We start from the raw sequence: 12530 nt of genomic DNA, 5'->3' as shown, positions 1-12530 counted from the left end.
GCTATTGCGTTCCCGCATCCCCGTGATGTAGTCACCTGTGTCTGGACATGAGATGATGGATTCTGTCACACCAGAGGGCCCTAAGAATATCTCTCCATCGTCGGAGGATATAATCCCACTCTTGAGCTATCTAGTCCCTTGTCAAACTTTCCGATGAGCCTGTAAGTTGTCGTTATGATCACCGTGTTATAGGTGACGTTTGAGCAGCCCCAAAACCCATCGTACGGTAAGAAGTGACTACGAAACTCTCATGGTCTAAGGACCAAGATCACATGTTAACACTCCATATCATTACAATTGATTACAATTGATTATAGAAGATATTAACTCAATTCATATCAGCCAAGATTGGGTCGATTCAATATGATCGTTCTTCCAGTGTCATAATCTCAATGTTGTTTTAGTACTATCATTACACTTAATGATATCATAAGATCTGGAAAACATGATCACCAACAACACTCGAGCTAGTCCTAGAGGCAAGACTAGGAACCTTTTATTTAACCATTTATCATTCCACACGTGCATACGAGTTTTCCACTGAATCGCATATCCAGGATCATAACAGTTATAACATGAAATATGAAATCTTTAATTATGAATACGGAAAATAATAATACAAATATTTTTGTCTAGGGCATATTCCCAACACTGATAATGATCGCACATATATAAAGGACTTAAGGCCCTTCTGAAAGGCCAAGTGTCTTGAGTTCGTTGAAGTTAAGAGAAAATTCCTGCCATTTATTGTTGTAATATCTGAGACCACGAGAGAATGTATGTCATAGGAATGTTACTCGCAAGGTGGGGGGGGGGGGTCTGAAGATCTATAAGATCTCATGTCTCGCATCTCATCTTGCCATAGTCAATTGTTCGGTTCTTATATCTTCCACGTCGACAAATAGGCCTACATATATGCAAATATATACGTAATATATATCCTCATTCATGTCCAGAAGACGTTTCAAAAAGTTTTATCCCGAGGTAAACAAGGTAGAGAAGGTGCAACAAATTTGAAACACAATGTGAAGGAGTGTAGAATCGTACGGACTAAGGATGTCTTTTTTCCTAGTCGTGACAAACATGGATTCATGTTTGGTTTGATCCAACTTGGAGGCCAAGCCATTCCACAAGTGTAGGAAAATCACAACTTACACACAATCAAGGTTTTGGCTACCGTATCCCACAAAAATACTGGGGGCGGGGGGGGGGGGGGGGGGGGGGGGGGGATAGGGGCGGTTACCATCGTTACCACGAAATACCGTTCAATTTTATTAAAATAAATTTGAATTCAAATATTTGGAACAAGTCAAATTGCTATAGATCTAGGTTTACTCACAAACCTAAGCATGTAGTAGTGGTTGTTTCCTCATCTCAACACTTACCACTTTGGTGCTTTGCTGGTCTCGAGTTCGATTCCCGGCAACCTCTTTGTTTTTATAAATTCCGATGTATACCCATAATTAGGCAAAAAAAATTGCGTAGGAGGCATTCGAAAACACACGATGTTGTCGAGCCCACTAGCCACTACACCACGGATTACTATGTGTCCAACATGGTTTCCCATTCTACTTGACTATATATCGGTCGTTCAAAATCAAAATTTTAATTTTTGCTCAAAACGCCATTTATGGGGGGTGGGGGGACAAAATACTCGGTAACCGCTCAAACTTTCAGTCGGTAACCAAAGCACTGCACACAATTTGTTGAAGTTATACCTGAAGTTCTTCCAGATCGACTCAAGGGTTTGACACTCTACATTGACAATCACTGAACAACATTATATTGATTTCAAGAGCTTGCTCTACATTGACGCTCACGCTGAGAGCCTTCGATCGATTTTGGGAGCTCGTACCGCTAGGGTTCAGCTCTTGTTGGTCACCATATTCTCTCTTGAAGTTAATATGAAGATCAACAAAGGTAGGGATGTTAACCACTCGTGGTCCTACACCTAGGTAAATCTGGTATCTGTGTCTATTTCATTACTTCGAGAGTTGCTGGCGAGATCTTTGTATCGCCCCATACCTACGTTTTCCACTATATCTATATATACCCTCAGCATGTTACATGTATACCTCGTATACACAATTCACGAATTTCATGCATCGACACCCATGGTTAATACGGAATTTCTAAACACAATGAAGCTAAAACAAATGGGAAACTGGGCTTTTATCTTCATCTATTCGATACCTTCTCATTTCACAATGGCAGCTTATACAGTACTCCCTTCGTCTCAAAATGTAAGATGTTTTTTGACATTATGATAAAAAGTCTTACATTTTAGGGTGGAGGGAGTAGCTTGCACGCTTATATAGTAGCTAAATTATTTGGTTTTTGAACGGAAGACAACAGTAAAATTCGTGAATAGAGGTGGCTTGTGCCCAGCCAATTTTTTTTCGAGATTTGCCTCATCTATTAAAGTAGAGGAGAATAGAGTTTTGCAGAGTTACACAAGGCCGTAGTACAACATGCAATTACTCGCGCAATACAATTTTTCCTAATTGTTTAGCCCCTGCAATAACCCATAGGTTGGCCTCATCTATAATAAGCTTGAGAAGGATTGGCGGCGGCGTCTCTTTGTGGCGGAAGACTCTAGCGTTCCTCTCGTTCCAAATTGTCCAGGATACGAGCATGGTAAGGAAGGCCATGGCTCGACGATCCGGGATGCTTGAATTGGTGCGCTTATCCCACCAAGAGAGGAGGGAATCCTCAAGGTGCCAATCAGAAGGGTTCAGATGCACAAGCCCATACTTGTCAATGAGCATCCGCGAAAGCCTCAAGATGAAGCGGCATTTGGCGAATAGGTGGACGCCCGACTCCTGCACCTGCTTACAGAGCGGGCAAAGACCGCAGTTGATGTGGACATATATTTTTTTGAAAGTAATGCCCGAGCCATATTGATAGCATGTTCTACTTGATGTGGACATATATGATATACCCAAGCTTGGAGGAAGGACACCCTGACTGCTGGAATTTACAAGCTTTGTTCAAACATTGGACTCAGTGGCGAATGAACTGGGCAGGCTTTAATAGGCTTGAGTCTGCCCTCCAGCAATGGAAAAAGGAAATTGGTAGTTAATAGTACATGTTTCTAGTAGTATTATGGCAAATTCTAGCCTTCTTTGAACAAAGGAATTGAGACTTGGTGGCTTTTTTCTTCTTGCCATTGACTTTGAGCCTGCCCTTGATTTTTCTCCAAGATTCGCCACTGATTGGACTTGAGCTAATTGCACGCAGTTGGCCAAGACGCGTCACAGTATTACCAGGTACAATGGTACATATTTTGGATGATCTATTTATTCATTCTAGCGCTCCTATCTTACCATCGGAAACCTGACCTGGCAAATGACTAACTCTTCGCTACTTCTTCCACGGATGGATAATCAACAGCACCACAAGAAGCAGAGCGATCGCCGCAGCGACCAGAAATATGATGGCATGCGTCTTGTCCTCCTTTTTCCATCGGGCATCCACTGCAGCAGGACCCTGCAGTTCATAGAGTATAAGCAGCAGCTCAAAATGCTCAAAATGTCTACGTACCAGGCATTGTCGCGACGCCTTGGTAGAATTATTATATGCTTGGCTCGTCGGTCAGGAATTCAGTCAGGGTTCTATTCACTGGCCTAACGAAATCTTGAGGGGTCCGGTCAACCATCACTTAATAATTCACTAGGTTCAAGATTTACAAACATCGTAGAGGGAAGCAAAAGCATCTCAAACAACTTTCCCTTAGATGGTCTTTGAGTAATCTTCATTGGGTGTACAAAAACCACACTCCTAAAATAATACTCCATTCATCAAAGCGGCCAGCTTGGTAATCTACCAAAAAAAATGCAAAAAATAATACTACATTTGTTCACAAATATTAGATGTTCTAATATTTTTATGAATCAAATGTATATAGACACGTTTTAGTGTGTTTGCTCACTCATCTCAGACCTAAGAAATATCCAAAACATCCTATAATTTATGAATGGAGGGATTTAGTGGTGGGGGTCACTCGGCTCTGGTGGATGAGGACCCTGTTCCATGTAAGTCGAAAAAGCACACAAAAATGGCACCACTCCAGCTCTCTCATAAGAAAAGGCGGCAGACCCCGAAATGGCAACGCAATTATGCAATGCACGTTGGCTGCACCGTCTCTCAATAATGTTGCGCTCCTGTGAGCCAAAATTTTGCAAGCTTCAGTGAAGTTGCGCGGATACTTCACTCAAGTTTTGCACTCCCTCCAAGAGGCAATACTAGATGACACTAGACTCAAATCCTACTCGGTTTATTACAAGGTTCAATCTCCCCCGCCAAATAAAATTTCAACGATCAATCTACACATACTCTAGACGGTACAAACACTGTTCTTCCCCCAGCATTTTCTGCTTGACTGAGCACACGAACAGATCGCCCGATCTCGGACACAATAGTACTAGTACTACTAGAGAAAACCACCTAGCTAGGTAGGTCACTAGTTTCAAGGAAGCTGCTGCTACTGAAAGATGCATGTCTGCAGAGCCCGTCAGTCAGGTACGCTCATGTATCTACTCCCGATTCCATGGTTTCTGCATCAGCAGAATCATCACAGAAAAAAATGCCGGCGATGTACACCAAGAACGCGTACGTATGTAAGGAACTTGAACTGGCGCTGTAGGCTTTGGCTTGAACCAAATGCCAAAACGCCTTAATTCCACAGAAACGATCGTCACGAACTGCTAACTTGACTGATTTATTAATTATTACCGGTAGGGTAGAGAAAACAAGGCACAATTAAGTAAGGAAAAGAAGCAGCATCGATCTATGTTGACAGAAATGATCTTGTGAATCACATTACCGGCGCCGCTGGAGGATTGGCCACGTTGTTTGCTGCTGCTGCTGCCGCCGCCGCCGGAGGAGGATTGGCCACGATGTCTGCTTCTGCTGCCGCCGCCGGAGGAAGAGGATCCGCCACGTTGTTGCCCGCCGCCGCAGCTGCCGGAGGATTGACCACGTTGCCGGCCGGAGGATTGTCCATGGCGTGCCCGTGCGGAGAGGGTTTTTTAGAGACGGAGAAGCGTCTGTGTGCCGGTGAGAGACGAGCGCTTTGGCCAGCCAACTGAGCAGAATAATTCGTTTCTCGTTTAGGGTGTAGCAAAGGCTCCCGTAGGACGGCCCCGAGCAGGCATCTGTTCCAGGAAAACTCCTTTTCGAAAAAAAAATCTGTTCCAGGAAAACTGAAAGGCGGCAGTAGCTGTGAAGTGTGAACTGTGGACTGCGTGTGGCCAGAGGGTGACTTCCCCTTGACATCACGTGAAACCGAAGCTCAAAAAATTGCTGCACCATCTATCACTCGTATAAAGATCGCACACACTAAAGATATTGCAATGCAACAGCAGCCTGCAAGTTGCAACATCTCCACGATTTGCTCAAGCACCATGTTCCTGTGACTGGCTTCTCTGGCTCGTCAAGGAATTGGTCGATTAACGGGTGAAGATGGGAGTTTTTTCTTTTCTTTTGGAACCGCAATTCATAGAACAATCGTTCTACGGCTATAAGTGAAAGTAAATATGTACTAACAGGGGCAAAATAAAACAAACAAAATCCAGCAGCATCCATGCGACCGATAGTCATATTAAGGATATATTAAGAAACAATGTCTCAGCCTTGCTTCGGTACACCCACCACACAAACCGTATAAAGGCAGTATGGTCATTTTACCATAAGGTGTACCCACCTCCGTGTGTGCCTAGTTACTTCTTTTATTGTTCTTGTTCTGCATTTTCTTAGTCTGATTTTGTTTTTTGGTTTTGTTTGTCCTTTTGTTCTTTGATTTTAATCTTTATTTATTTTACTTTATTTCTTCTTATTTTCTTTCATTTGCTTAAATTCGTGAACATTTTCGTGAATTCATGATTTTTTCTGAAATCCGTGAAACTTATTTTTTGAATACGTGAACTTTTTTCAAATGAATGATTTTTTTATTTCATATTTTTTTTATCAAATTCATGACTTCTTTTATCCCATTCATGTGACCAGTTCGGTTTTTCAGGTCACAAAAATACAAACCAATCGATTTCTATACAATTAGAAAACCGATTTGGTACGGGCACGAACAAAGCCATAGTTTAGGCAAACTTGCTTATGCCACATGTTTTGGTACGGGCACGTTTGAACGAATTTGATGGGTAGCAACTGCCTTTATAGTCTGTCACATGCTTGTTTCCTCAAGAGCAATCCAAGGTGGTACTAAACAAAAACGTGTCGGTGAAGAAAAACTACTACCTCCGTCTCGGTTTATACGGTGTGCGCGTTGTTTTAGATCATCAATTTGACTAACTAAATATGAGTTATATGTCACCAAAAGTATATCATTAGATTCTTAAGTGGATGTAGTTTCTAAACATATATTTTTCATCAAATATGATACAGATTTAGCTAGTTAAATTGTCAACCTAGAACGACGCGCATGTCTTACAAACTGAGACGGAGGAAGTAAGATAAGAAAAGGACACAAAGGCTTAGACAGGTGTATCGGGCAACTGGGATTTTTTTAAATAGCCCCCCTTGGATAGGCAATACAATTCCGCTGGGATCTTTTTAAATAATTTTCATTTTAAGTTTTCTAGGTATTTTCACTTAATCAAGTGTAAAAACAAAATTTAAATAATAAATTTCGGTTCTTTACATTTAATGACCGAAATAAACACTCAAATTGTTGGTTTCGGTCCATTCAGTTTCGTTTCCGGTTTTTTTAGAAAAGGAGGAGGACCTCCGGCCTCTGCGTCTGGACGATGCATGCAGCCACTTTATTAATTATTCATACAAGACCTTACAAAGTCATACAACAGTAAGTCTAAAGCCACGGTCTAGGCAACATTTGTCGCTATTACTATCCAGTTGATGAAAGGATGTTGATGGCGACTAGGTAGCTAGGGTTCCGCCCCTTCCCCTCCTGCCGCCGTCGGCCGCCGGCCGCCGGCCTCGCGCCCCGCCTCCGTCCCCTTCTCCCTCCCCCTTCCCCCGTCCAGATCCGCCTCGCGCTTCCTCCCCGGGAGGTGGCCGGGGCGGAGCTCGAGCTCCTCTCCAGCGGGCTCCCTCCTCCCTCGTCTCCCCCCGCCGCCGCCGGTGGTCGCCACCGATGCTGGCCCGGGTGGTTCCGGCGGCTGCGGGCCTTCTAGTCCCCGCGCGCGCGTGCTCCCTTCCCGGGGCAGGGAGGCGGCGGCGGTGCAGCTCGGCCTGGCTACGGTCCGGCTGCCCTGCGGCGGTGGCCGGTGGCAGGCGTGGTGTCTGCGCCGCTCCTTGGCGGCGGGGCGACGTGGTGGTGCCGGGTGGCTGTCGTCGCGACCCCGGCCCAGATCTGGGCCCGGCAGGGCCCATCTGGGTCCTAGTAGGCCGGCCCCCCGGCGTGGCCTCGTTGTCTGCGACATGGTGAGGAGGAGGAGTGGCTCGGATTTGGGGCATCGGCGTCGACGGCGTGCCGGCAGCAGCGCGAGGGCGGGAGCTTTACGGGCCCACGAGGGCTCGGCCGGGCCTGTGGGCCCACGGGTCTGGTGTGCTCCTGCTATTGCGTCCGAACGGTTCCCGTCGCGGACGGTGGAGGTGGGGCCCTCCCGCGTGCCGACGGTGCTGATGCCCTAGTCCCGGCTTTGATTCTCCGCCGCGCTGTCCTCACTTCGCGGTGCCGTGGTGAGACGGCGTGGCGGCCTCATGACCGCGTTGGCGCAGGGTGGTGGTTGGTTTGGTGGCTGGATCCGGAGCGCCCGAGGTGCGGGTTGGGATCGGAGGAAACCCCTGTCGGCGTGGCCGACACCGGCGCAGTGGCGCCTGTGGGTGCCACCTGACCTTCCGGGAGGGCGTCGAGGGCTACCCTTCCTTTCGCCTCGTCGTGTACCGGGGGAAACCCTTGGCAGCAGCGTCGTCATCGTCGCGATCCTTCTTGGAGGTGTTGATAGGTGCCGGCGCTTCGGAGTCTTGGAGCCTAGTGGAAGATCCCGGTGGGCGCAGCGATCACGAGGCTTCTTCGTTTTTGTTGATCCGTCGTTGTAGGCATTTGTTTCTTTTGCTCTTTCTCTGTCGCTTCTTTTGGGCGTGATTGTGCTGCTTCCGCCCCAGCACCTATTCCTGTATGGTTCGGTTGGTTGATTTGTATACAAAGCGGGGGAAACCCTTTTTCGGCAAAGGATGTTGATAGTCTGGGCCTAATACCAAACAGACCTTGTAGCCAAACCTAACATCTAAGACCTGAGGTCTCAACCAGGACGTCTGCCGGGTATGGGGCACCCACCAGTCCCGCGCACTCCTCAACCAGGATGCCTGCCGGATATGAGCCGCAGCCACCTGCCATCAATCCATCTTCAGTGTTGTACTACTACATCTACCTTGCCCGGTCTAGCTGTCGTCGGCGCCACCATGGCGCCAGACAGCGCCACCTCCTTGCGCGCGTCCATCATCACGCATCTATCGGCGAGACCCCGCTGCGCCACGCCGCCGAGACCAGTCGTCGATGACACGATAGATACCATGCCGCTCCACCACATGCCCACCCAAGTCGGTACCTGCTCAAAAATGATGCCTCCAGCAAGGAGCGCGATGCCTGACGTCACCATCGTCAATCCGTGAAAACAGATCTAGGGTTTCCCGCAGAGCAGGCTGAAAGGAGTGACGCGACTTGCTATGAGGATGCCTTCGACAAGGTAACGACGCCAAAAGACGCCGCCCTCTTCCACCATGACCATAGTCAAGGCTCGGTTTTCACTCGAAGTCTTGCCGCTCCAAACTCGCCACCGGACAGATTTGAAGCCAGATCCACCGTCGCCTCCTGGCCAGCCACCACCAACAGGCCAACACGCAGCCGAGCGGCAGTCGCCGTGACACCGGGCAAAGCCCCAACCTGGAACCATTGCCACGCGCGGTGCGCCCGCAGCGCCAGGCCAACCGGATCGCCGTGCTTTGCCCGTCCTGCGGCGGTGGCCGCCGCCGTCCGCAACTCCTCGCCGCGCGCGGAGCTCTTGCACGCCCGCGCCACCACATGGTAATCGTGGCCCCGCCGCCACCTTCCTTAGGGCCGCCTAAGGCCAGAGTGGGATTAAAACCACGATCGACACATCGGTTTCGTTTCCGGTTCTTTCGGTACATCGGTTTTCAGTTAATATGCCGACCCTTACTTCCTATCTCGTTCCGTGTAGCCAGAGGTGGGATTAAGCCGCGATCGACACAGTATGCCGCCTACACGCACGTACAAGCAGGCTGAAGAAAAGCCCAAAACAAGCTTATACGTTGCCTGTAGATGGTCAACTTGTCACATGGAATTGATATCCTGGCCGCACGCGCGCGATGGTCGGTACATGTGGCATAAATTTTCCAACACCAACACACAAACTAAAACTTTGTTTTTTTGGTTTCGATATCGGTTTGGTCTTCGCTTTGTTGGTTTTTATGCCCACCCCTATCTCCAAGGAGGAAAAATGTTCATCGATTTGAAAAAAAAATTCACGTATTTGATAAAAAAAGTCATCAATTTGAAAAAAGTTCATGAATAAAATACATTTTTCACAAGAGTCCACTCGATTGAGCCGGTCCATTGTCTCCGTTGAGAGCACATTTTTCGGATCTGTCAAATGACCCCAATTTTTTTCATGAGCGTATATGACTAATTCAAGGCACCATACCAAGTTGTTTTTAGTTTTTGCCAAATTCTGCATTTTTTGGAGTTTCATCGGTCCAAAAAGGCTAATAAATGGCCAAACGTGTCGCAACTTGCATACGGTGTCAGACATTGTTCAAACCTGACATGTATGGCTACCATGGGCATGCCCACCTTCCTATAAAAGTTGGGGGTCTTTTGAAGGATGTCCAAAACTAGACCATGTTCCAACGCATAGTGTCTGGTAGGCCAGAAGACTCATTTTGAGAGCCTGTTGTTTCTCAACATCCTTGAAATGGCCCCAATTGTTTTAATGGCCTTGTATGATGAATTCAAGGCACAGTGGCATGTTGTTTTGGCTTTCTGGAGTATTCTTGGCCCAGAAAAGGCGATAAATGGCCAAACATGTGGCAACTTGCATACGGTCTCGAAATTAGTTCAAACCTGACATAGATACCTACTATGGGTGTTCCCACATTTTTGTAAAAATTGGGTTTATTTAAAGAATGTCCAAAACTAGACCATGTTCAACAGTAAGTGTCCGGGTAGGCCAGAGGGCTTCGTATGAGAGCATATTGTTTCTCGACATCCTTTAAATGATCCCAATTTTTTTTATCATGACCTTATATGACCAATTAAAGACACCATGCCAAGTTATTTAGGTTTGGAGAAATTTTGCATTTTCTGGAGTTTTCTCGGTCAAAAAAGTCCGGGAAATGGCCAGATGTGTCCCAACTTGCATACATGTCGGAAATCGTTTAAACCTAGCATCAATACCTACCATAGGCATGCTCTCCTGCTTGCAAAATTTGGGGTCATTTCAAGAATGTCCAAAACTAGACTATGTTCAATGGCGGGTCTCTGGGTACACTACAAAAAAAAGACACATCCATGACATTTTGGGCCGAACGAATTTTTTTTCTGTCATACTTATGACACTTCTATAACGATAATTGTGACAAAACCAGGTATTATCATAGATGTGGTGGGCTCCTACTTCTATGACAAAAAATCATGACAGAAAATGGGCTTTTCGTCAGGGGGGAAACGTTTTTTTTGCGAAATACGATGGCCCGTCCGGTGGGTCCCAGCTGTCAGGTAGAGGAATAATTATTTTGCGCGTAATAAGGAGGCACTTCCTTGCGGCCACCGTGGACCCAGCTGTCAGCCTCTCCACACACAGTACTCTTCCGATGGAAGTCGGTCGTTGACCACATTGACCACGCCGCGCCGAGAGCACCACGGTGGTGGAGAACAGTGAGGCCTAGGAAGAGGACGATGCGGAGCCGGGGAAGACATAGCAGTGGATGCCCACGCGAAGAGTACGAGGGTTCACTGGTTCAGCTGCGGTGTGAGGCTGCCGTCGCCGCAGAATAACAGGGGGTGTGGGTGAGTAGAGGGATGGCCTGGCTAGTGGTGGGAGTAGTAGGGGGCGGTGAGGCCTCCGCGGTATCACAGCCGGCCACGGGAGGCAGGAGCATGCGGCATGACCGGCGCTGCTTTGGGCGGCTGGAGAACGAAGACCAGAGGTCGAAGAAGCACTACGGCCGTTGGATGGACATCGTACGGTCACTGGAGTATTGACTAAATTTACAAAGCCCCCCGTCCCCGTCAACTAAGTAGGCCCACAAGTCAGCCTGCCACTATACTGGGTCCCAGCTAGCAGGGGGAGTATTCATTTTTTTGCGTAATAAGGAGGCACTTCCTTGCGTGTGAAGATATAGCTGGTGGGTCCAAGCTGTCAGTGGCAGTAACGTGTTTTTCGCGAAATACAGAGGCCCTTTCGGTGGGTCCTAGATGCCAGGTGAAGGAATCATTATTTTGCGCGTAATAAGGAGGCATTTCCTTGCGTGCGGCCGTGGACCCAGCTGTCAGCCTCTCCACGTACAGTCCACTTCAGATGCATGTCGGTCGTTGACCATGTTGACCAGGCCGCGCCGAGAGCACCAGGGCGGTGGACGACGGCGAGGCCTAGGAAGGGAACGACACGGAGGCAGGGAAGACTCGGCAGTTGTTTCCCACACGGAGGGGAGTACGACTGTACGAGGGTTTACTGGTTCGTCTGCCGTCGCCGGAGAATAACATCAGGTGTGGGACTGTGGGTGAGTAGAGGGATGGCTAGGCTAGCGATGGGAGTACGGTGGGGCGGTGAGGCTTGCGCGGCAGTACAGCCGGCCGCGGGGAGGAGGGAGCAGGCAGTCCCGCCGGCGCTTGTTTGAGCGGCTGGAGCAGGAAGAGCAGAGATTGAAGAAGCACGACGGCCGTTAGATGGACATCCAACAGTCACTGCTTGTGCGTCAACCTTTTTTTTACGAAAGCCTCAAATCTGTGGAAAACAGCATATAGCCCATCTGCCATTATTTCTAATAATTTACAGTCCATTTGCTAATTCTTAAGGTTTTTAGCCAATATTCTTTTTGTTAGCATTACATACCATATTGTGGCCACGGTTAAAAAATTATATGAAATTTTACATATTTCGATGCGGTCCGAACTATTTTTAATCCCGAAATTTCGACTCACATTCAAACTGATTTTAAAAATAAATGTATATCAATATAAAATCCAACAAATTCTCCACGCATAAAAATTAATGTAATTAAAATCTCGAAATGAAAAAAAAGATATTTGAAACTAATTGCCGGTTTGATGTGTTTTAAAAATGTACAACCCATTTCTCATTACTGATGGGCCATTTTCTCGGCCAGCCGAATGAAAGCTCTCCTCGTCTTGAAAGATTTGCAGCCCAACAGGCCTGACAAAGTGACTTACTTGGCAAATCACAAAAAATGGGTTGTGGCCATGGACCCAGCTGTCAGCCTCTCCACGTACAGTACTCTTCCGATGGAAGTCGTTCCTTGACCACGTTGACCACGCCGCGTGGAGAGCACCACGGCGGTGGACGATGGCGAGGCCT

General features: G+C 47.5%; 1 protein-coding gene across 1 annotated transcript; it reads right to left on the bottom strand.

Moving 5' to 3' along the window:
* Nucleotides 1–3014: 3014 nt before the first annotated feature.
* LOC123041153 (ice-structuring protein-like) lies at nucleotides 3015–5067 on the bottom strand. Its single transcript, XM_044463848.1, has 2 exons — nucleotides 4826–5067; nucleotides 3015–3489 (listed from the first exon to the last, which is right to left on the bottom strand). The coding sequence occupies exons 1-2, from the start codon at nucleotides 5003–5005 to the stop codon at nucleotides 3364–3366; spliced, it is 306 nt and encodes a 101-aa protein (XP_044319783.1). The 5' UTR covers nucleotides 5006–5067; the 3' UTR covers nucleotides 3015–3363.
* Between the last annotated feature and the right edge of the window lie 7463 nt (nucleotides 5068–12530).

The sequence above is a fragment of the Triticum aestivum genome, chromosome 2B (assembly GCF_018294505.1).
Source record: "Triticum aestivum cultivar Chinese Spring chromosome 2B, IWGSC CS RefSeq v2.1, whole genome shotgun sequence".
Lineage (NCBI taxonomy): Eukaryota > Viridiplantae > Streptophyta > Magnoliopsida > Poales > Poaceae > Triticum > Triticum aestivum.
This window is presented reverse-complemented; position numbering and strand designations above follow the sequence as displayed.

Bases quoted from the DNA above. Each gene is read 5' to 3' on its own strand.
- LOC123041153 (XM_044463848.1), bottom strand. From the start codon at position 5,005: ATGGACAATCCTCCGGCCGGCAACGTGGTCAATCCTCCGGCAGCTGCG. The intron at 3,490-4,825 runs GTAATGTGATTC...TATGAACTGCAG, and splicing joins CCAATCCTCCAGCGGCGCCG to GGTCCTGCTGCAGTGGATGC.